The 26,523-nt window shown below is 37.8% G+C and overlaps 1 protein-coding gene across 1 annotated transcript; it reads right to left on the bottom strand.

The window, feature by feature from the left end:
- Window positions 1-229: 229 nt before the first annotated feature.
- LOC139978950 (uncharacterized) lies at window positions 230-21,680 on the bottom strand. The gene is made up of 4 exons (XM_071989580.1): window positions 21,206-21,680; window positions 2,103-3,747; window positions 1,063-1,158; window positions 230-586 (listed from the first exon to the last, which is right to left on the bottom strand). Exons 2-4 carry the CDS (start codon window positions 3,552-3,554, stop codon window positions 239-241), a joined length of 1,896 nt encoding a protein of 631 aa, XP_071845681.1. The 5' UTR covers window positions 3,555-3,747; window positions 21,206-21,680; the 3' UTR covers window positions 230-238.
- Window positions 21,681-26,523: the final 4,843 nt, after the last annotated feature.

Raw genomic sequence — 26,523 nt, 5'->3', positions numbered from 1 at the left:
TAAAAAAGGTAAAAAAAATAAGAATTCCAATTTGGTGTCATGGTTTACAAGTCGCGCAAACTTACCTTTTAACACTTAGGCACAATAAAATATTACTGTTTACAGAATATCATCCAGAGATGATTTCTTCACCCTCTCTGCTACCCCCTCCCTCCCCACTCCCCTACCCACCCCCCCCCCAAAAAACACCCACACCATCCTGAATCACACACTCAAATTTGTGAATTTAAAACTATACTTATAATAAAGCTGCTGAATTTCTCCTCTCTACAGGTGGAGATATTTCTATTCCAACTTCAAAGTCTGATGTAGGAGGATGGGTGGATTGCCCATCTTTTGAAAGTCTGTGAGGTAATTCGTCAATATCTCTGAGGTATGCCTCTTTAGATACAGACGGAATGTCTTGTAATTGGTAATGATCAATACCGTCGTCTACTTCGTTTTCACTTGCCGCCGTGGCCTGGATAAAATTTCCTCCAGTGCCGTTTGCCATCGAGTCCACTTTGGACCTTTCAATGAATAACTTGGTCATGTGTTTAGTAACGTGGGCAGATGCGGTATCGTCCTGGACTTCATCTCCACAGTTCTGTCAAAGAAATTTTTTTTTTTTTAAATGATGTGAGATTATTCAGAAGCAAAATCAATGTTTCTAACATAATATCTGCGATTGTATTGTTTTGAACATTTCTGTTTGTATATGCGTATCATAGTAAGTTTTACTTCTTTTTCACTTGTAGAAAATATAGCAGGGTAGCAATTAATGCGGCTTTTAGCGTTCTCTATATACAGATGCATAATCAAGAAACCCAAACCCTACCCCCACCCCATCTCATCTCCTCCCCCACACAATCCCCTACCCTACCCCACCACTTTCTCATCCACACCCCCCACCCAATCCCCCACCCAATCCCCCACCCAATCCCCCACACAATCCCCAACACAATCCCCCACACAATCCCCCACCCTCGAGCTTTCTAAAATCACTAAGAGTCTAACATACACAACGCCTATCATCTTAAGATCAATTTCTGTAATTCCATCTAAATTGGTCAACTTATTTACCAGATCAAGGTCATCTAAGTCCACATCATCGTAAAACACAGATTTCCTTCTCTTGGGTATCTGCCTGTTCTTCATCAGTTCCATCAGAATCTCAATCTGATTAAAAATAAGAAAAAAAGAACACCAATAGTAAATCTGAGTTAATATTATACTCGTACCTCTTCAATGATGGATCCAAGATTCCTTAGAAGTGGCAGGGAGGGGTCGGTGGGGGTGGGGGGGTGAACGGTAAATACTGCATTTACTATACCGAAATAGCGGTACATAAGAAAACATCGGTAAAATGTACGAAATTCATCCGCGCGAAGCAGGCTAATTGTCTACTCCACTCTAGACTTTTTGCGATAAAATTATATATAGCTAATTCCGTCTTGGTACAATCTTTCCCATTGAAGGGTGTGGGGAGGGAGGCGGATCTCCTCAATGGATCTGCCCTGCTCTTTTACGACGCAATTAACCTATTCATTGTTATCGTCTTCGCTAATGTTCAATTCATCATTAACGCCATCGGCATCACCACCCTCTACGTAATATTTATCGTCATCGTCATCATCGAAGTCTATGGAAGGGTTACCCCTAGCTAACCCCCCCCCCCTTCCTCGCTTTCACATATCATTTCTTCACGTCCTCTATCCATGCACTAATAAGATTAATACCAGTTACACCAGACTTAATGATATGCTTTCATACCATCGATAATTAATGTGACGCAGGCCCGTGCAGACAATGCGCCCACCACCCTCCCCGCCCAATTTGTGCCACAACCATTTGAACAAAACCATCACGAATTAAAGGACGACCCTACCCCCCCCCCCCCTCCCCACGACAACAACATATAACTCCTGACTTACATGCCTGATGTGTTGACACCACACTACTTCTACCAAACATTTAAGCCACTGGGCTGAACATGGACTTACGCATCTCAAATTGCCTACAAATTATCTCTGACGTTGGCTCCTTAATATCCTTATAAGCAATACGTTACTTAGTTCTGATGAAGTGTGGTCTACAAAATGATACCAAACTTATCAATTTACCTGTCGCTGACACTCTTTGACTAGTTCATGCGGATCGATACCACAATCTTCCCACAATTCCACGCAAATACGACATTCGTCAGCATACGTCATCAATGACGAAGATAATATGACATCAGGTGTAACTGGGTACCACATACATAAATTCTGAACTCTCCTTCCACAGATGTATAATGTAGCAGTAGAACCGGAAAGACTGGTAAAAAGACATAGCGCCCTCTTCATCATGAGCCACGACAAAAACTTGAAAGGAAGTTTATGAGCTGAAAAAACCTTCAAAACTCTCAATGTAAGCGATGTCAAATAAGGGAATATGTTGCCTTTAAGTGACGTAACAGTTTGACGAATAGTCCATAAACATGGAACAGCGCCCTCAATTTTGCATGGTGCGGTTATATTTGCCTCGCGGTACGATGGTGGAAAACCTCTTGACGAAGTGGAAGCATTGTTGAAATCATAAAGCAATTTGACTGGAAACATATCAACGTCATTGAAATTATTCGGTAGTAACCGTATACTGCTAGCTAAAGCACTTAGCGAAACGGCACTTAAAGTCGTCCTTAGAACAGCTGCTGTGTGAAGAAGCGAAGGCAAGTGTATCTTACCTGACCATGCGTGTCTCTTCCTACCCTTACAAATATTATTGAAATTCCGATCCTTCGAGAAAAAAGCATCTCGACACTGTTTTGTCTTGGTTTGATATTTCCATGATTTCAGCAAATAGAATGGAAATTTAACGATATAACTGAGGGCGCTTTTCCACGTCTGGTTTCCGGGGAAACGATGTGGTGAAGAGTATTCGCAAGATGTATCAGCTAGGCTACTGCACCATAGATACATAGCTCTTTTCCCACTGATAACACATGGGTGAAATCTCAGTAACAGAAAGCCTTCCTGTTTGAAAGAACACGATTTAATTTCCCATAAAGGATTAGCTAGGTTTAACGCTTCACTGGAGCATTGATCGACAAATCCCTCCACTTGTTCGATTGAATCGAAACATTCTTTAATCTCGCGTACATGTTTAGATATGTCAAAATTATCTACTTCGCGCCAGAGTGGTTGTTCGTCGAGAATCAAACGTCTCGTCAAATTGTCCAACATACTTCCAAATGGCCTTCCAGTCACGACGCCCTCTAACTTATCTTGTAGTCTGTGAAGCACAACCGGCGCGTTGAGAAAAATCAAACACTGGACGATACCGCTACTACCAACTTTATTTAACAAAGCACGTTCGTCGGGGTTGAGCCTGATCGCCTTGTGATGGTCAGTAACGCGATTAAATATGGCACGTGTCAGATAGACTATCACAGAAAACAAAAGAAGGATTAACAACAAGGGTAAAAGTAAGGGGAGACCGCAGAAACACCAGATGAGAATAATAACTAATATTATTAATTGGCGAAATATTCCACATATGTGATGTACTAGCGCATAGGCTCGGAGAGGCATCTCGTTACAATGTTTTAAGTATAATGCACATCTTCCTCATTCTGCGCACCCGTATAATACCTGCGTTGTGTATTAACTCTCTCGAGTAATGTGAACATTTTCCACAAATCCTTGCGAAAGAATCATCGAATCATCAAACACCGGTCTGTTCGTATCTCGTACTCTTAATGTAGGTTAATGTTACTGCCTCCGTCTGTTGAAGAAATCAAGAATAGAAAGAAAAAATAACAGAAAAGGTACAATTATATAAAACGAAAAGCAAATGTTGCTAAGCTACGAAGCAGTTTCTGCTTTGTACTGTTTACTATGAATACACTCAAGAAAACGCATTGTTGTTCGAAAAAGGGCTTACCTAACGGCAGAATCCTTTCAAGTCCGCCTGCTTTATATAACAGTATTAAGAATCGCCTTATATGTGTATAAATGTGTATATTCGAAAAGAAGATATGATGAACGCAAGAGAACATTATCATTCTCTCTTTGTATGATATTGCAATAACCCAATAACATCCACTTGTTAATGAAGAGAGATTCGAAGAGACCTTTAGGCGAAAAGGGGAAAGCGATTCTCGAATTATATGCAAGATACTCTTTATAATTACATTGAAAGGGAGTATACTTTCAATCTTTTGCCTCTTTTTTTTATGTTTTTGTTGTTGTAATAGTATCGTTATTCAGAGCTGACAATGCTGAAGATCTAATCGCATATCTGGGAACTCCCTCTTGATTTAAAGAATCATTGCAAGATATTTCAGTGACAGAATTGTTTATTAAAGTTCTATTTTCGTTTTATTTTTTTGTTTGTTGCAAAAGGCTGGTTGTAAAATCTGATGAATGATGGCAATGAAAGTCCTGAAAAGATCGGGCGGGGTAGTGATGGTAGGATGGGGAGTGGCACAGCAAGGGCGGCCAGGGGTCAATTAGGGAGGGGCTGAAAATATGGGATACATAAAAACGTATTCTCTTTTTGATAACATACTTAAAGCAAAAATGAACCTCAGTGTAGACTTACATATTATCTACGATGATGGCAACTAATATACAATACGTTCGTACTCATAAGGTTTAACTTTTGAAGAATCCAGTAGCGTGCAAATAGACAAGGGACAATTTTAATATAAAGGTATTTATGAAGACAACTTTGAGTTTTTAACTTTCCAAATATGCAGTGTGGACATCTAATCAATGATGTGGGAGGGGAATCCTCTTATTCAAAGTTGCGTCTGTATGTATGTTTGTATATATGTCTGTATATATATATATATAAATGAAAACCGTTATGAGTTGGAAAATCAAGAACAGTGAAAAAACTTCCAGCCTCCACCGGGATTCGAACCCGGGCCTCCCGCTTTGTACGCGGACACCCTAACCAACTAGGCCATGGATGCTGATTGTATGTCCAGAGGTTCTAAGCCGGTGAGAAAGGTCGTAATTCCACTGTAGGCGTGTGTCACCTGTATCGAAAAATACTAGTTCTGTTTTTGGTGACATATTTTGCCTTACTCTAGAGATCAAACATGATGCTCACCAACTCGAAAATCATTTGTGATTCCTAAAGCCGGATCTCGAAAGAGATACTTTGAACTTTGTCTGTGTATATATATATATATATATATATATATATATATATATATATATATATATATATATATATATATATATATATATATATATATATATATATATATATATATATATATACGCGTCAAAACTACCGTATTACATTTGCGGAGTTGTCCAGTAACACTCACACGACAACAAGAATTAGCTTATCCATACTTATGTACGAAATACGTCCAAGCATATTATTTCTCCAGTTGCATAACATCAAATCTTAGTTAAGATGGTGATCACAATGTTGAGTTGCTAGGTTACCCTATGAATGAAGGTGACCCTTGACACTTGACAATAAGTCAAAATAATGTCATTGGTTGACGAAGTTTGTCCCTTACAACCTACCGTAACAAACTAAATAATTGCTGCCAGTTATATACATTGGTCTAGATAACGGTTGTATATAATCGAAATTCCATAAAAATGTCTGAATCATAACGGATTTAAGTTTAACATTTAAGTTCTATATTCCAAAACCGGCTCAGTCAATACAATAGTTCTTTAAAAAAAATGTTACTCTTTTGCCATGGTAACGGTGATCATATGCTGTGAGTATGTTCTGTTATTATTATGGCCGTACTTTATTTAATTAAACCTATGCTACTGTATTTGTACATCTGTCATGTGTATGTTTGGCCCAGTTACAAAAGAGAACGTTATGACATTCATAACACGCAATAAGCTAAGGCTTAGTATAATGTACAAGGAAGCTATCAAACCATAACAGGATAGAGGATATTTTGCCGTATCCTGGCGTCAGAAGTTTCACCAGCTTGACACCTAATACATTTATCGTTTAGAATAGTACAATGACAAACGCTTTAACATACAGAAATCAGTCCATACGAATTATCTGTTAAGCTTATTAAGTTAAACTACTACGGAGTAATAGTGTGACTGTTATAACAGCTCTTGTAAAAAATTTAAAAAAATCACTTTTATAAAGAGATACTGTTTATGTTAAAAGTATATGCCTATACGCAGCAACATAATAAATCAAATTGGAACATACACTGCAAACCATATTAGTTGTCAGCGAAATTTTGGTAGCTTCGAAACATCTACCAAGTCTTTTTACCTGACATATGTGTACTTTATAGCACTTGACATGGCGTGTGACGTCATGTGACTTCACATTCTCACGACGTAATGTGACGTGGCGTGACATTACCTGACGTGGTTTTGCGATGGCATGAACTAACATAATTTGGGATGACTTGACGTGTGTGGGATGTAACGTAAGGTAACTCGACGTCATGGTGACGTAACGTGACGTGACTCGACGCCATTGTAACGTGACGTGATATGGCTGTATGTGACTTCACAATGCCTGACCTCACGTTGACGTGACTTGGTATGGTATTCCGTGATGTGACATAACATGACTTCACGGTGACATGGCGTCACATGATTTGACATACAGCATGACGTGACGTGAGGAGTGACGATATTGAAAAGTCTTATATCAAATCTTTTTCCACTTGCAACGATATTTTAATTATATTCATGGTGTTCCTTTAAGTGAATACTCACACAATGTCCCTACCAGCCGTTTACTGTATCAATTTCACATTGAACCTCTAGATAAGTGCATCGGTACAAGGAAATACGAAAGCTGTGTGTTTAAAAGTCACCCTCGGGCAATTACATTGCAGCAATAAAAAAAGACGAGAGTGGAATCGAATACAAAAATTGGTTTCGAGTTTCCATTTAGTACGGGCAGTCAGAAACCTTTGTACGTTTTTGAACAGTGTTGTATCCTTCAATGCTGTGAATACAGTTCTGCTGAGAGCTATTAGCGGTTGATATATTTTAACATTAACGAGTAGCATTATTATGCATCGAGTAATTAGCGTGACTTCCCAATTGAACTGAGCCTATACACTACTGACTGTGTCGAAGACACGACTTAATAACGTTCTTAATTAAAGATGATACGTAAATTAATGTGTATTGATATTTGATATTTAAATGAAATGTGTAAAATAGATGAAACATTTGAATAACGGCTTCAATATCAGATGAAATCTAAGGATTGCCCTTCGCTTTCCTTCAACTTGAAGCAAATAAGTGTGATAAACACGTAGGCTACAAAGACGCCACAATACAACTAAATATAAAACAACGTGCTTTGTGTTTCTTCAAAAATTGTCTGAGGGGGACAATATAGGGGAGAAATACATCCATTAAAAATATGCATTATACAGAGAGAAAAGGTTGAATTTCTGCTCCGGATAAACCAGGGTTTAATGCGCATGCGTTTTAAGAATATTGGAGAGACGAATGATATATGTTGGTATTTGATTTACTTCCTGTTGATCCATATCAAATTTGATCCCCACCAGCGATCCCCGATCCTTGATCCCCTACCCGCGACCGTTTATATTAGATCCCTGACCCCCCCCCCTCCCCTCACATGATTTTATTATAGGGCATAATATCCTCAGAAGTATACGTATATGTTTACGCACCTGATTGTGACAGCCTGATGCTCTCAAATTTCCAATGAGCCTTAGAATCCTTTTCATTGTCTTGTGTTTCCTTTTTTCTTAATTCTCACTTTACCATTTAAATTCACGAAAAAAATTATAGGAAAAAAACAAGGTAATTCGAACTATTTAATCTACTTTTTCTTACAAAACATCAATTTATTTTAACCCAATTGCTGATGGGAATCAAGTAATGAGATAACGTGCAAACAGTTGGAACAACGTCTAATAATAACACACTCAGACACGCACATGTACTTAAAATGAAATGCATACATCATCTTGAATATTTCTAGTAATTTATTCTAGAGCACTATATTTCACTATATCCGCCAAATAATGTGACACATGCACTTTTATATAAACCAGTACAGGAAATGTTAAAAACCAAAAAAATAAACAAAAACCTCCCTATGGAGCTTGAAAAATTTATCTATGGAGACAACCATTAAACTAACCTGTCATTTACTATTACCAACGTTCGACGGACTTGGTCATTAAACTTGATCTTTATATATCTTAGGAATAACAAATATAGATACAATATATTTGGAATGTAGAAAAGCTTGGCAGGTTCTCTTTCCTTCCATATATGTGTGTGTGTGTGTGTGTCAATAATTCAATTGACACATTGAAATAACTAAGATAAGCTTTCATTGTGTAAAAGTAAGTTGGCCTGACGTTTCGATCCTAGCAGGATCTTCTTCAGAGGCTAAATGACAAGTTACAGTAACAGAGGGGACAAAAACACGCACAGAATACAGACAGGTTAATGAGCACGGTGAACACAATGAGATAGATGAAAGGGGATTAGAAGTAGACAAGGGATGGTGAGAAGAAAGCAACAGGGGAAGAGGAGAGGTAGGAGATAAACAGTGGAGGGACAAAGAGAGGATTAAAGGCACAGTGTAGGGAATAAACTGGAGAGGGACAAAGACAGAAAGGTGTGGAGATAAAAGGAGGGGAAGAGAGCTGTGAGAAGATGAGTGAAAAGGGGGGGGGGGGGGGAGAAAGGGGAGAAGGAGTGCGGAACAGAGGAAAAGTTAGTCATGTCCTTCCTGAATGTTTTATAAGCTTTCATTGTTAGAAGAGATTTGGAAATTTATTGGCACAACAATAAATTTATACCTATTTTCATTCATTGAAACTTGTATGTTTATTTGTACAGTGTAGAAATTATTTAAATTCGTTCGATTATTAAAATAAATCAATCTGAACCTTTTTCACTTTCACCAGCATTTTGATTTTAAGAAAATCGTGACGTCATATGACGTCACACTAGTACATACACTATTCCATTGTAATTAGTCTGTGCGGTATATAACAGCGTGACGTCACGCATTATACCAACATAGCCTGTTTATTCCATCGTCGGTAGTATTCAGACGACTTATCTACTTTATATAAAGTGCAAGATATCGAATATACTGGCAAGTGTTGTTTTCCAATTTTTATTCTTCTTCCTTTGCAACCAATTTTTATTTTGGCATTTTAGTGAAGGAACTGTTTTATCTGGTATACAATGAGTGTTTCATGTTGTAACACCTCCCTGATTTTAGGGAAGCAAATTGATGGTAGAATGGTTTTAACGATAATTGAACAGGTTATTAATGGGTTTACTTTGTATTTAACATCACTTAAGCTTAAAAGCTTATCTCTCCCGGTTCTCTCTTTCTCACGAAGACAACTTTCGGCAATACGTGTAAGATATTCACGAAAGGGTGAAAAGAATGTTGACTCTGGGCAGGAATCGAGAGGTACGTCGGACCCAGTGGCGAATTATGTCACCGGTTCCGACCTTTCTTGTACGAGTTCTTCTTTCTTTCAGATTATGAAAGTGGAATACTAACATACTCCACTCCATGTATTCTTGGGCCCCGCCATTCTTCCCGAGACCCCTAATATTTGAACCCGACCGCTACGCTGACCCCCCCCCCCCTCCCCCATCCTCTCCTCCCTCGTCAGGCCAATTGTCGCATACAATGGCAGTATACAAAACACTTATGGAAGTTCAATTAATTAAACACAATACCTCGTCGATTGGCTAAGATCAATCAATTGTAATTTCATTTAAAAAAAAAGAGCCATCCATAAAAGTGAGGCCAAGTTTAAGTGTAATATAAAGAACCTAACCTAATAAAATACTTGTTAAGGTAGCCAGGATTTTCAAGGGTATAGTAATGTAAAGTGTCATCATCATTGTTTCGACATATCCACTGCGTGCTTGCAATATGCAAATCAACATACTTTATCATGCATCATGCAGAAACACCTGCAGAGCGAACTGACAAACACTACTATACGGAAGGACAGCATATACCGCGTGCATGTGTACACGCAATCGTACTATAACAGGTTGGGTACTTAAAGGAGTAGTATATACACCCGAACAGTTAAAGGAGCAGTATACACCCTTATATTGCTCTTTATATAAACTGTCAGGGATGTTTACCATAACCTAATGCCCCATATACCTAACAATTATCTTGCTCTGTTTAGTCTGTTAGCTGATATCTGGTTTAACATCTTTCTTTATTCTTCTGTAATTTTAGCCTCTGCTAGCGTTCTGTTAATGTGTGTCGTAAAAGTACAACTAAGGAATATACTTTCGATAAAAACAATCAAGTTAATTATCTACCGAGTGATATACTTCATTGTTGATCAATTATTGATAATCACTCTGGTGGGAATTATTATAATCATTAGCAGACAAGTTCTTCTTTTTTTGGTTTCTACATTTAATGTAGACAATTATTATATTTCATGGAAAAAATTAACCCCTTGAATAACACTTAAAAGAGTCCAAAATCATTATTAGAACTAATGAAACCATGGGGACCGTAAGGGTGATGAATAATTAAACACCCCCCCCCCCCTTGGATATTAACACTTTTTCACAATTGCATTACTTAAAGATATAAACACTCCAAGCGAAAGTAGCGTGGTCAAATAATTAAAAAAATATATATATATATATATATATATAAAAAACACACACACATGAAGTTCTTGAACCGGATTTTCCTTTTTGAATTGTATGAAAGTAAGTGTATGGCTAGTTTGACCAGCCTGGATCTAACCACAAGTTCAAATAAGCATAGAAACAATTAAAATCCATATCATTGTCTCCCTTCAATTATAAGTCAGGATTATGCTTGGACTTTTGATGAATGTGAATAGTTGAACGACACAACAGTAACTGTATGGTTACCTGACACACCAACAGTATTCGCCACTAATATGCTACAAAGTAAACGTTTCCGCACTCATGCTCACTTTAAGCCAACCCACCCACCCCACCCCACTCACGCACCACCCCACACCCGGACCCCCACTGACACACCTTGTTAGCATTCCAGTGCTCAAAAATGCTGTAATTGTCTTGTTGGAAAACAACTCGGTGTCTAATAAAGACTTGAATGATTTGAAATTCCCTTAAAAATATTTCCAACAAAACTTAAAATACAAATTTAAGCAATTTTTTGGCATGCATAAATCTGGTACTTTTATTACTGCTGGCCATTATAATGAGGAGGATAAATATTAAGATATGAATCTTAACAAGCTAATTGGATATATTGAAAGAGAACAAAGGCTTCCAATTGTTTCGGGGTTCACGCCAAGTCTGTTGAACTCATCAATGTATTTGTGTAAGCTGATACTAATTCAAATTAACAATTTCCTCTAAATTGACCTATAGACGGGAAGTTATTGGATTTGCCTGAGACCTATAAACCACCAAAGCTCTGTACTGTTGAGGTGTCAATGGGGAGCTTTGTACTATATACTAATATCAATACTAAACGCCAAACAATTACCTTCCATTTTATTGTCTATTGTTTTCTTTGCTGTTCCCAAATACCTTAGTCTGTAAACATGTTCATTGTGTTTTTCATCCCCTGTCTGTATGTAGTCATAGCATGAACGTGATAAATAAATATGTTATTGAGCTTTGTATCATCAATGTAAAAACAAAATTGTTTATATGCTTATGAAAGTTCGTTATACTTGAAAACTTCAGAGGAAATACCAACATGTAACCTATGTAAGTTCCAACAACTGAAGACAAAAATGGTTTGTCTGAACTAACCTGCTTAGTTTGCATATAAGAATTGGGACGGTTCTTTTCGTCTAATGTCGGCTAGGTTCGTCGTCTGATTGTATACACGGGAGGATTGGCGAAAGGTGGGGGTGGGACGGGCGGGACGGGGCGGTGCGGGTCTAGAGTTTATACTGAGTCACGACTGTCGCGTGATTCATTTTATGATAATGTTACTCCAAATGCGCCTGATTCTAGAATGCAGAGAAGAAACGCGATACCGAAAATTATTAAATTATATGCTTTAACAAGAATGGTCGCTAATTCGAAAATATTAAAAGCGAAATTTCATCAATTACATTTAGATTGCGAAGACCCGAATCTCATTTATTATATAGTGATAAAGTCATGTAAGTTTTTTTTCACAAATTAAGACAGCGAAGATATTTCCTTAGTGTTCTCTTAGTTTGATAAACCACATTAGAACAGTTAAAATCATAATAATAATAACAATATCAAGTGTATATATTACACATTATAGGCACGTATATCATATTTCGTACACCGCAAATGCGAAATTTCGGGTTGACTAATGCCGAAATCAGTTTGCATGGATAATGAATCCTTCGTGGAGAGATAAGTTACCTGCAGTAATATCATACATTTCATCACCAATGCACGACAACGTATATATACTAACACTTACCTGGCTATAGCCTAGCGTTATGAACTTCAGTGTTAGTAATTAGCCCATGTCATCAATACAGAAACTGTACATTAACCCTGCATATTGAGGTGATGACGTCATCACCACCGTCAGTTTTATTCTATAGATTTGGAGTATATTTTTTTTAAGGGGAATCCCTTGAAAACCCTTGAATAGCATAGAAAACATCTCTAAACAGTCATTTTGTGTTCTCTGTGTCTGCCTAAGTTATTCTTGCGGAATTTAATATGATTATCAAGGGCGGCGGAACCGGGGGGGGCACAGGGGGCACGTCCCCCCCCCCCACTTTTCCTCAGGGTTAAAAATGTGCCCTTTTTCTACATAAAAATTGAGGTGTCTCAAGTTAGCAAGAGGCCAGGGAACCAGAATGAACACTCGGGAAGGGCCGTTTCCGGCCATCTGAGGGGTTTGTAAAACCAAAAATTTTCTTGTACGCTCCGCGCCAACCGATGGTGGCGCTCCGCTCAGAATGTCGTGCATACAACTTTGCATATTGCAGTGCTAGTATGCATTTTTTCCATGAAAGTGTGAGGGGGGGGGGGGGGTGGGCGTTGATGGAGTGATGTGTATACGCGAAAAAGATAATACAATAAGAGTTATAAAGGTTACTAAATATAAGACTACATCAGTCCAATTGAATTTCTGCAAAGTGCCATTTGATGTCGGTGCCCCCCCAGATTAAAAGTGCTTCCGCCGCCCTTGATGATTATCTTGGTCTCCAACTTGAATCAAGTTTTCTACCGAAAGATAACTGTTTGGGTACAAAAAGTGTCCACATTTTACGCTTCTCTTATTATATATGCATTCAGGCACAAAGATTACCATTAACGGATACATGTTCAATTAGCAGTATCATATATAGTAATGGACCAATACTATGGTTTGTTGGTTTATCCAGCGGCCTATATAATCCTACCTGAATTATCGGATTAACGGTTATCGCAGTATTTCTAATCTCTTTATACCTTACATCACGATGTTTTAATGATATCAACAAATCATCGTTGATTAAACAGAACCCTTGGACAAATCTATTTTACTAATGACCTTTTAAATCCCTACACCGGCTTCAATAACTTACAAAAAACAGATTATTTGTTAAATCTATAGCACTTTACTACACTATTTATTCTATACAAACCATTGTGCAACGATCAATTATGTAACCAGTAACATGAGAAAAGTGACTTAACATATATAGGTGGATATCAATAATCAACGAGAAAAATGCAACTACGAAAAGTATAATATACTAGCGAGCAGAATTATAACTCGGAATTATAACACCTCTTTTGTTGTTGATAGAATTGTTGAGAATGTGACAACAAAAAAAGGCTGAATTTGTTAGATTTATAAATGTTCCTCTTGAAATACAACCCCAAAGACACTGAACGGTCTAAACTGAAATCTGTCGAACAAATTTCTAAATATATTGGTTATTCTAAACAGCATTTTTTACTAAAATTTATACAAAAGAAATTACCCGACCTAAGCTACTGTACAATCTGGCGTTATCCAACCATGGTCAGAATGAAAACGTCTGTTCGAGCCGTGCAAGGCACGGCTCCTGCAGGTTAATTTAAATTAGAACATTTTTGAGTAAAACCAGACAATAGCAGTTTGGTGAATCTAATGAAGAGGAAGACACGCAGTACACGTGATTTGGAAGCTTTAAAGGAGTACTGGAAACTACTTAGTAAAAATAATGGGAGGTTGGTTGCACCAGACCTGTCAAACCCACCATGCCGGGATGCGAATATTTTTTTCCCAAACTGAACTGACACTGAAATTATTTCCTCGATTCTGATTGGTTATCAGCGAGCACGTGATATACTTTAGTTTTCAACATGGATCCTCCATAATCTGTCGATATCAGTATGATCAACACAATCAAATTCAAGATATTCACATTAGCAACTTTGCAGAACTTTTGGTAGGTATATTTGAACGAAAGTATACAGTGAAGCAACTATTCCCAACTACTGCGCCCATTATAGGCAGTCCTCGATCGTTTGTTTACTCGCTTGACTCCGCTCTACACAGCACATACATGTAATGTAACCTTCTGTACTGTGTATAGTATACAACACAATAAAACACACGTATTTGTAATTGTATACATGTAGCCGATGTACATATGTACCGTGGTGTTTGTGTACATTCGGGGTTGCGATACTTTTAGTTTTATAATCATAAATTCAAAATGCATTCAGTCAATGAATCATGATAGGCCTAGTCGAATATGTAGTGGCCATGAAGACGCGCGAGCGAGTGTGTGTCAGCCAGTGAGTGTACACAAACATGGCATTTCATTGACGATATGTCTGTGTCTTTTGACTTGTTAACTAGTTGTATATAGCTTATAACCTATACGTACGTAACCACATATGTTTACCTGCACAATCAGAAGTTCTTATACATGGTGACATAGTAGGCCTGCATTAACCGTATATACGTATTCGTACTAGTTCGAGATCTCAAATTCACTAATATAGGCCCTACCGCCCTTACAGTAGTTCTTGATAACTGGAAGCCTCACATTGTATCTACATGTAGGCACACTTAGGCCTACATACTTTAACTTAGCCTCTATATGGCGTGACACGTATTTTTGACATGATGGGGCCCATGATGATTGGTATGATCAACACTAACAGTGTCACATACCTTCATTCATAAACGCCGACTACCATTCCGGTATTGATCAGCCAATCAGAATCGAGGAAATAATTTCAGTGTCAGTTCAGTTTGGGAAAAAAATATTCGCTGCCGGGATGTACCCTTACGCTAAGATGGAAAAAAAAACTTGAGAAATTGCTAGAATATAAAAACAATCGGCAGAAATATCCTTAAGGCGTTTTGCAGTAAAAAGCTTTAATATTGAGAAAATAACCTAGGAAATATTTGAGATGTTAAATACAACATTTCGAACTCGGGAATCATTCAAACGTGCGTGTGATGAAGTTTACCGTTTACAGTTGGTGCGGTAGTATGCGAGATGTTATTGAAGCGTAAAAACTCATAGCTAAATTGTAATTATATGTTTCACTCTACATGTTTTCTCATTTGATTATATGCTGAAACGAATCCATTTTCTTTCAAGCTTATAGAATCGATTTATTTTTTCTATTTTTAACTTCATATTCGTATTCATTTTCATTTTCAATTTATTTTTTATTTTCATTATGATCTACATTTTAGAGCTTGGAGGAAAATAACGAACAATTCTTGTTAATGTATATCAGTACGGTAGCTAATGTGTAAGTTATCGATCAGTTATGGCAGAGAGAGAGAAATGGGGCATTTTTATTTATATTCATGCACCATAGCTTGTGTTTATCATACAAACAAAAAAACATACCCCATAATGAACCGTTCAACCATGCATAGCAGTGTTACATTAAACTTTGAATATTGGATTGAACGCACCACGAAGTACAAAGAAAAATGAGATTAATCGTGCATTAAAACAGCACCACTTGACCTACGTCCTCGGCGCTTTCATTGTGTTTAATGGCATGTTTAGTGGGTGTTTTCGAAGATGACACAATTATTGGAATTCACTTGAATTATCAACGCTGATGCGAGATGAAAGCCCAAATGTCCGCAACCTTGATGTTTTTGTTTAAAAAATAGCTCATTTTGACCAGATAAACCCATTGTTTCTCCATAGGCTAGCGGATAACAGTACATAGCGTTGTACATATGGTAATGTATAAAGGGTCGTTAGAGCCAACATGTTTTCAAAAAACTATGTATATATATGATAAATATTTATATATAAATATATATATATATTTATTTATATGTATATATATATATAAATATATATATATATAAATAAATATATATATATATATAAATACACATAGTAATTAATTTATTATGCAGTAAGTATTAGGCCTTATCAAAATACGATTTTGTTTTTCTTTCGTTTCTTATATAGAACACTTTTCATTTAGTGGAAGTGATCTGTACGTACAGTGTACAGTATCAAAGAATCAACGACATGTTTAGTCCAATTGTCGTGATGACGTCACACGGAGTCTTCTTATCAGCACAATTGTATCAGACTTCCACGATACTGTATAAATCATGGTTTTATGGCAATTTTTTTCGTTTAGCCTGAAAGTCAGTATTGTGTTAATCATCGAGAAGAAGCAAAGAGAAAGTACTATTACAGTATGCGAACACGTGATTCTGGGCACGTGATCACGTTATCAAGTGATTCGAGATCAATTCCATTCACTTCAAATTTATCTCTTTTTTTTTTCATATGCTTTACAGTACACATATATGACAAGACCAAATGATAAGAAATTGGTATAATTACACATACTGTATGACGGGCAATAGACAATCAAGAATGTTTATCAAAGATATAGTGACCATGTCTTGCTCCTCTGATGACGTGTATTAGTGAAATTGTTTTTTTTTATTTTTATGGTCATCAGTGGTGACCCAAATATGCTAGAAAGTCTAATACTGGTCACTTCATGCTCCAACTTCAACAAGGAATTTATTGCCATTTCTCACTAATTGTCTTATTTAATACTTCTCGTTGTCAGTGTATAAGCTTAGAGATTCCAGACCACCAGTATGGAAAAAGGAAATACTTTTCAAAACTATGAGCATTCTTTGGCTTTTCTAAACTTTGGGATCAACACTGATAACTGGTAACGCAAGTAACGAAGCAATGTGAATCTTTCAAAACTGTTGAAACCCCCCCCCCCCCCCAGTTATAACATAGCCATGTAAACTCGCCATGATCATTCTTCTTTATGTACAGGGCAAACCGTTTTCTTCTTTTTTTTCAATTATGAATAGTTTTGACAATTATTGAGCGCTTTTTTTTTCTGGGTTGAGCTATAAATGTTAATATTTTCAATAATTTGTGTACTTTGTTGAATATTCACTACGTCGTTCTTGGTTTTCTATACAACATGAAGTGTTTGAAGTTCTACTATACAAACATATACTGACTCTTTCCTGCTATTTTTGGCGGTCGTTGTCTTCGACGTTCTTTGTGATGATTCGCTTAGTCATTCTGACAATTAGGTCAATGTATTTAGTCGAGCCGTGGTCGATCATTCATATTATGCGAGCTACTAAAGTGACACCCATAACTAGTTTACAAAGAAAGCCTCGAGAAATTTGAGGAAACACGAGGAAACGCGATGGAAATAAACTATACATGTGCACGGCCATTTCTTCAGCTCTCTGAGGTGACAAAATGATAAACAGCTGGGCTACGTCAGAAGTTTAGGCAAGAGAATTAATTAATAAATTTAAGTTTAAGGGTACTATGTTAGATGTCTCACAAGTGACACTGCTTCGGATGGAGCGGGAAGTGGGGTGGAGGGGGGGGGGGGGTACGTGATACTTGTAAGAGGAATTTTGTCGCCATAGAGACATTCCTATACCCAAGTTCGCTCCTATGCAGTAGCTCATATAAAATTTGCGAGGTATACCAATTAACGATAGTTGAATTCTCCTCTATATTTAGGACTTGTTCCTCCCCCTCCACGGCAACCCAATCGATAGTACAACTTTCTATAGCAGGTGCGTATCCAGGGGGGGGGCGTTGGGGGCGCGCGCCCCCCGGGTAAGGAAAAGAGGAGAGAAAAAAAAAGAGAAGAAAAAAGGGAAAAGGAGGGGGAAAAAAGAAAAGGAGGAGAGAAAGGAAGGGAAAAGAAAAAGAAAAAAGAGAGAAAAAGGAGAAAAGGAGGTAGTAGAAGATAGCCAAGACCTCGGGAAGAGAAAGAGGAACAGTCATAGTTAAAGCGCTGATCCCTATTATATACACAGGGTAGCCAGTGACAGATCAAGGATTACGGAGGGGGTGTGCGCCACACCCTACCCCTTACACCGACAACTCCAGTTTTGACATTTCCATTTTCCCTCTCTCACTAATGTATCTATATAAATACTATATATGGTCTATCATAACGCGTGTGTGTGTATGGACGCCTTAAACAATTGTACAATTGTGCTATATGGAACCAACTGTGGCTGGTCTTGAACTCGACCGAGTCGTCGGGGAACATGACGCATTTCGGGAAGGGGGCGACCGCCCCCCCCCCCCCGAGCAAATTTTCTTTATGACATCGCTAGTAATTTCAAAATAGACAATGCTTAGATGCAACTTACAAGGCCTGGGAAGTGTCATTTCCAGCGATCTGGGAGGTATTTTCGGCCAAAATTTTTCTTGTACGCTTCGCGCCAACTCATGGTGGCGCTTCGCTTAGATAGTTTGCCTACAGGCTTCGCCCCTCCCTTGGCAATTACTCGCTACACGCCTGTTCGAATTTGTAAAGCAAAGTGCAGATATAACATCATATCAGTGAGCACTGAAATGCATGTTCAAAAATGAACAGCCTCAAAACTGTCTATGTGTAGTCAAAGGCGTAGGAGCCCAATTGGATTTGGGGCTGTAACGACTTGCCCGAAAGAAAGCCAAAATGTTCGCGCGCGAAGCGCGCGTTCAACATATCGATGTCAATATCATATAAGCAAGCATGGGTCATTACATTGCATGACATCGTTTACCTAACGGTCCGTTAAAGTTGCACAGTATACCGCCGGATGCTAATGTAAACAACCAAATGTCTTATGTAGATGGAGAAAAACCATACAGATCCATTTATGTCAAAACTCTCTTTTACAGTAGTAATGTCGGCCAAGCTTACAACTTTATTTTAATTACCAAGGAGATCATTTTTAAGCTATTCATTGCTATTTATTTTTCTTTCAGTAGGTGCCCGAAAAAAATGTGGAAAAAAATGGTTGCGGGGGGGGGGGGGCTGCAGCCCCCGCCTCCTACGGGACCTACGCCTATGTGTGTAGTGTTCGGTTTCGATATACCTGATATCGGAAATATCTGCTATTTTTCATTTCCTTCAACCAAGTTTTATAATAGCCATTATAAGAGGTTTTAATATTTATACACCAATAAATTAACTGTGTCTGAATTTTTCGAAAATTTCCTCACCAACATTCTTCATCATACTTTCCTCTACTCGTGCAATTTTGACCTGTCTATTAGGGGTTCAAGGAGGTTTTTCTATATTAGTTGTCCATAGATTGAATTGTGTGCAACATTATGGGTATGTTTTGAAGTGATTTTTATTCACGAAAAGTGTGAATTTTCAAATTCTCAACAAATAATGGGCTTAAATTCCTTGAAAAGTGGGGCTTTCGGATATTGTGGGCCGTGACGTAGAATCACCTACAAAAGCAATGATCCATAGGACATGCAATCAGGTCGAACATGATGTGTGACTGATCACAATCTTCAAAAAGGTTATGGATAGAAAAAAAAACACTTTTGGGAAATACTTGGTTCTCAGGCAAAAGTGTACATCTGCTTGGTCATTTTCAAGCCCGAGAAGTGCCATTTCCGGTGATCTGGGGGGTATCAAACCCAGAAATTTTCTTGTACGCTCCGCGCCAACCGATGGTGGCGCTCCGCTTAGATAGTAATTCGCGCCCCCCGGGTTAGAAAATCCTGGATACGCGCCTGTATAGTGTAGTGAAGACCCTGACACACTTGTAGTAAATGCATGCATAGTAACTTAGGCGGTGAATGCATGATAGAATATCGTGTCTGGAGGACACATTGCTCACATATGACAACCTACCCCCACCCCCATCATAACCCACACCCCTTCATAACCTAGCCATCATGTCCCGTACTCACATGGACCCACGAACGATATATCAATGGATATAGGCTATGTATTCCTGAATGTTTTGAAAATATTTTGAAAGTATAGTACCGTATAAAGCAGGGTTTCCCTAACTTCATCCCCTCACGAACCCCCTGTGGATGTCAGAGTTGTCCACGAACCCCCAACTTTTCGAGACACGATCTGAGTCATTATTATACTATAATATACGCATAACAGTGTTTCGTAAAAGATCAACTTCATAGTGTAATATTGTAATGGAAAAAAACAAGAGATGAACAAATATTGCGGCCTGTGTCTGTTTCATAATTCAGTTATTCAGGTACGGTACTACTATGGCAACATATGCGTATGGAACGGGAAATGAGTTTGTCGATACGTTTGTACGACTTTTTTACATTACTAAATTATATGATATATCATATTTTAGTTCAACGAAAAGTACTCTAGTTTTGACTTTCAGAAACGTCTCACGAATCCCCTGGGATGGACTCACGCACCCCCTGGGGGTTCATGCACCCCAGTTAGGGAACCCCTGGTATAAAGCAACCTGCCATCATAATATATTTATGTTACAGCCTACTGTTTTTTTTTAGATTCAATATGTAAGCCTTCCAAAAATAGCAACAACAACAAAATCCGAAGTGACTTAGTAAAATTACCAGTTTCAATACTTCGAAATATATAAGTAACTTTAAAAACTGAATAAAATCGTCCTCATGCAGGGCCAATGGCGACATTTTATATGTGATATCCATACATGTATAGTTAGGCCTGCAGTTAACAAAACAATATACATATATGTATATATAACACACTCTTTACACTTCAAACATAAAATTTGACGCGAATTAATTTATAGCACTTATCTATCGCCTGTTTTACCTAGTAACTTTCAATTCTAACTCACGATGCAGTGAGTATACAACTTGCTGCAGTTTACCCGAAGTCTATACATAGCAACCTATACTAAACGCCATAGCATCTATACTACACATAACAGCTTTTAATATACAACGTATAAGATATAAGGTTGTCAAGCACAAACACTTTTGAAAGGCTGATTATTGATTAAGCATGAGAAATTGACCTACCTGATAAATAAGACAATCACCAACTCGTTCCTTCTCCCACGCTGCCAGTTGTGTTATACGTTTATTCAATCCGTAAGCCCGAAGTACGTTTGCAATGGGAACCTTGATAACCTAACGACTTAGCTACTATAGTAACAACAATGTGACTTGGTTCCGTAAGGCTGATTAAATCTGTAATTACAACGCAATGGTATTCAGTCTATATATATATTACTGGTGATTATATCCTTATATATATAGATAGGCTATACACGCTGGCCGCAAGTCTTGCAGTCGGCTTTATGAAACGAAAGAAAAAGTAGTAGAAAAGAAAATAATAGACTGAAAGGATTCGTTGTAGGTTGCCATGGCTTCCTGTGTGACTTTAAGTAATCAGGTGTTTGGTTTCCACGGCTGCAGTTTTATAGCTAGGACATATTGTAGAAATATCATCGAGTCCAATATAGTAATTAAACATTTTCCGGTAAGGGTGAGCTTGGCTTTTCTATGTCCTTGACCTTTGTACAAACACAAATGTGGTCGTGTGTGGAAAAGAATACAGGAAACCCCCAAAATAACTGTTTCTTTAAATAGATGAATTTCTGGCAGAATTTGTTTTTCGTAATAAAATAAATGAACGAAGTTTGCTAATAACGGACACTTTGGGTATTGTACAATTTTAAAGATGCATATATACTTTATAATGACGGAGATCATCATTCTGAAACGCCCCCCCCCCCCGCCCCCATTGACGGAGATCATCATTATAAACGCCGCCACCCCCCTTCCCCTCCCGCGGCGACTCTTCCATCATGGAGCTATTTCCGAAGTCCATGGTCACATACAGTGTAATGGACCCTATGGGCCTACATAACCTTTGACCTGCCACATACTGTGCATTTGTTATTTGTACGCTAAGAAATGGTATGTTGTAATCTGTTGCGAAATGAAAGCACGGTTCATTCATTTAATTTATAGCATAACCGGTTCTTACATTTAAACGGGCCCCGGTGGGGTGGGGTGGGGTGGGGTGGGGTGGGGTGGGATGGGGAGGTGTTTGGGGGTGCGCATGCTATACAGAAAGTCACCAGTCAATTGTATTTGTAGACTATTGTTCATCGCAAAAGTCATATAATGCGGAGAGGTTCGTGGGGGTTCGAAGGGGTTTAAATCATATAACGTAGAGAGGTTCGTGGGGGTTAGAAGGGGGTTAAAGTCATCTAATGAAGAAAATATAAAAGCATCTTAAAAGCCTTAGGGAATGTATCGTTGCTTAAGGTATTTCTATGATCAATTACAGCAATCGATGTAACTTCGACGCGGCGATTTACGTACCAACGCAAAGGTCTACGTGCAACTATACATGTATGATTCGGGTAAATATCGCGTAAAATAGTGCACACCGTCAGTGTGGTTTCGAAAGCACGTATTGCTCTGTTTGCAGCTAAACAGTGTTGACGTAGTGAACACGTATGAGGTCAATGTATCTCCGTCGCACGCACGAGTAAGCGTGCAGTTGTACAGCTCTAACGTACACACTGGCAAATATACATCAGCGTAGTTACGCATGTTTAACGTTATATGAGCTTTGTTAGTCCTTCACTAGAAGATCCGTACAGATAGCGATACATTACTTTTAAAATGAAGTTTGATCGATCAAATGAATGGAACAAGCACATTTGTATGCATGTACGCATTTGGCAGACATAATATACCTAGAACCCGTTTGACATATACGACAAGTCTTATTGTCAAATATACGTCATGTTTATAAATAAGAATCCCTTAAAGAATTATATCGTTAACAAACTTCATATTTGCTCTTTAATCAAGTCATCTTCCCAAGTCAATACATTTGACCAGGTATATACCTGAGTCTGAAAACATCAAATAACTGTTTTCCAGAATTCTTCATTACTTGGTAACCGGGCAACGAAAAAACGGAAATTCTCTAATGTTCAAGTCACGTCACAGTTTCGTGTGAGACAAAGATTAAAAAACACAGGCACACCCTGAACCCGTCAAATATGAGCAGCAAGGCTTTTATCACCTTGGCGTAATACGTTTGTTTTACCATTAATAGAACAACAACGATCGATGGATCTGTCGTTCTATAGTCTCACACACAAATGTTTACTTTCCTATATATGTCTTGACAACTCAGAGCAAGCAAGAAAGCAGTCTCAGTAGCAACACTAACGAGGTGACTATAGCCATGTGTTAAAATCACGCATGCGTAAATAATTGATCAACAATGGACAAACTGTTAAAAGAAGTGCAATTTATACATTAGAAAAAGAAAAGAAATAAATATGATAAACACTGAAGGAGAAAAGGTGTGAAGAAATAAAGTGAAAACATTGATAGCCGTCAGAATAGGCGCCAAAGTGTTACAAGATATATCTGCTCATTTTATTATCATTGTTATTTATTAGTTTTTGTTAGAAATATTTGTCCTGGGGAGTGTTGACAGTCTAAATTATTTTCTGGATACGTGAGGAGAAAGAGTCTTCATTTACTACATGTATGATTGAGATAAGTTAATTGGAGCTGGCGAATGGCAGCAACAGTAAAATACATTTTGGAATTAAAATTGGTGACCATTTTCTGACTTTCTAGCATATTTTCGCACTCCACTGATTATCTATAATAGACTGATATGTTATGTAACACGTGTTGCAATTCGAAAAAGTCCCGGATGTTACGTTTCCCCGGCCTTTATGTACAGAGCAAGCTCAGCAATAGTAAACACGTAATGTAGATGATATTGAAACACGTCCCGCGAGAGTAGGTTGGAAGCATGAAACTTATATCCAAGTCATAAACATAGCATAACGAAGTGCATGTACTAATTATTGATAATGACCTTTACAACAAACTGTACACATTTAACATTAAAACATTATTGTTTGCTTGATTTGATGTTTATTTTGGCGTTGTGAATTGTGAACTTTACGGTCAAATTTTATATACTAACATATACATTGTGTAGTCAAGTTAGAGTCGTGACTTGAACATGAACGAATAACAAGTCTGTATAAAGAGGCCAGCACCTTTTCCAAAATAATCTCCGATTGGGTAATTAAGAACACGACCCAAAAAAATCGTTAGTTCGGAACTAAATTAATTTACGGTGGCTTGATAGAAACAAAGGGTAAAAAAATAAGTTCCCCCAAATCTCAAATTTTGACTTTTCATCTCAATTATTTTTCTTTCGTATGTCCCTTTTAAGCCACCGTATGAATTACCACACGACGCAGAGATAATATTTACCACAGAGATTTATAACATAAATTGGTACAAGAAATCAATTAAAAAAAATCGCGTAGCAACATTTCAGGTTATTTTCGTTAGAAGTCTATTCAAGAACGTTCACAAATGTTATGAGGTAAAATATAGTTGTGTTCAAAAAATTAATTACATTATATCATGATTTCGTTATAGGGTACGTCATAATTCTGTGTTTATGACGGCCACGCGCTTCCATAGTAGACATTTCTATTAGTTATAATGGTAACATCACGAATCATTCTTCGCATGTAAGGGGGGTGGGAGGGGGGAGGGTTAGGGACGACTGACGGGGTCAGCGGATCAAAGCTCCGGGATCCAGTATAGGGAGGGGGGGGGGGGGATATGAAAGAGCATAATTTATTCTCATTTTCATAAAACAACAATATATGTTTAAAGAGAGCCACACTTTAATAGGTTTTCTTAGACAAACAAATGCAAGGAGGAGGGAGGGAGGGGTGGCTGGGGCACAAATTACTGCTGGCTCAGTTATCCAACAACTGGCGGCGCTGTGTCTTTGAACTTAGTATCTTTCGCGACCAAGAGGAAGAAGGCGCCAGACGGTAAACCGGTGGGCCAATGCGACACGGCCCGAGGGGTCCGGTCCTCTTCTCTAAGGGAATTTCAACCACTTTCAGTCTGTCAACTGTGTGTCGAGTCGATCAAGTCAAAATAAATGTATTCATGGAATATTATTTATAATTTGAGTCATTTATTAGATTGTAGCTTTTTAGCCTCTCAAAAAACAACGAAATAAACAGTATATTCTCTTAAATATTTCAAATGTAAAGAAACTGGAACATTTTTGGAAGTGATAAATTCATTCACAAGAATTCAACACCTATGTGCCTTCCATATTCTTCTCCTAACACAAACACCATAAAAGTGACTTCACATGGCGACCATTAGGTCATGAAACCAAAAGACATAATTTAATTGTTAATTAAGTGCAACCCCCCAGGACCCCCATTCCCCCCCCCCTCCCCCATGATCCCCCAATCACACAAACCCTCCTATCTTCAAATAATGTTATGAACATTTCAAAATGTCATTAAACGCAACTTTCTAAGCAAAGTGCCTCTCTCCTGCCTCCATTTCTGTTAACTTTTCAACAATCTGAGTTTGTAATAAGCCTGGATGATCATCATATTATAAATTGTGTATAAATAAATATGTTTAACCTCTAAATGTACATCCTCCCTCCCTATCCCCCCCCCCCCGGATTTCCCTCATCTTTTCTCAATCACATTGATCAGTTTCTTCTCATTTGCTTCTTCCAAAGAAATCAAATAGAAATGTTGTGAACCGATCTACTTTTACTAATGCCATATAGTGCAAAGTGCACATTTTGTAACATGACATACTGACAAAACTTACCGTCCTAGTACCAGGCTCTTAACCTTACTATCAATGGTGTTTGCAAAGGAGGTAAAGTTCCTCACCTCCCCCCCCCCCCCTCCACCATCTCAACGATCCTTTGAAATTCCGTGCACGTCACTTCTTACTATTATGTTATTTATAAAAAAAAATATTCTACTTTTATTATGATAACGGTTACTAATGGTACTACCTGATTTGACACCCTGCAGTAATATATACATATTAATCAAGATAACGAATCCCCGTGATATGTTTATTCCGATGAATGTAAACATTCTTCTGGTTCTGAATATATATATATATATATATATATATATATATATATATATATATATATATATATAGACAAGGAAACATGGTGCCTTCATGACAATTAGATCTCATGAATATTCATAGGAATTGCTTTAAACTGGAAGTTGTTGGTGTTTAGTTACGTTTGTTTATGTTAATGTGGGCTCAAATGTGTTTGTACTTGGTTTATATCCGTGTATGCTGGTGTGTAAATTTGGTGATTTGTTTCTTGGGTGTGGTGTTTAACTGCTTAAATGTTGTTTTATCGAATGGTGTTTCATTGTTTGTTGGTGTTCAGTGGTGTTTAACTGTTTAAATGTTGTTTTTATCGTTTGGTGTTACATTATGTTTGTTGGTGTTCAGCGGTGTTTTACTGTATT

The sequence above is a fragment of the Apostichopus japonicus genome, chromosome 1 (assembly GCF_037975245.1).
Source record: "Apostichopus japonicus isolate 1M-3 chromosome 1, ASM3797524v1, whole genome shotgun sequence".
NCBI classification, from domain to species: domain Eukaryota; kingdom Metazoa; phylum Echinodermata; class Holothuroidea; order Aspidochirotida; family Stichopodidae; genus Apostichopus; species Apostichopus japonicus.
This window is presented reverse-complemented; position numbering and strand designations above follow the sequence as displayed.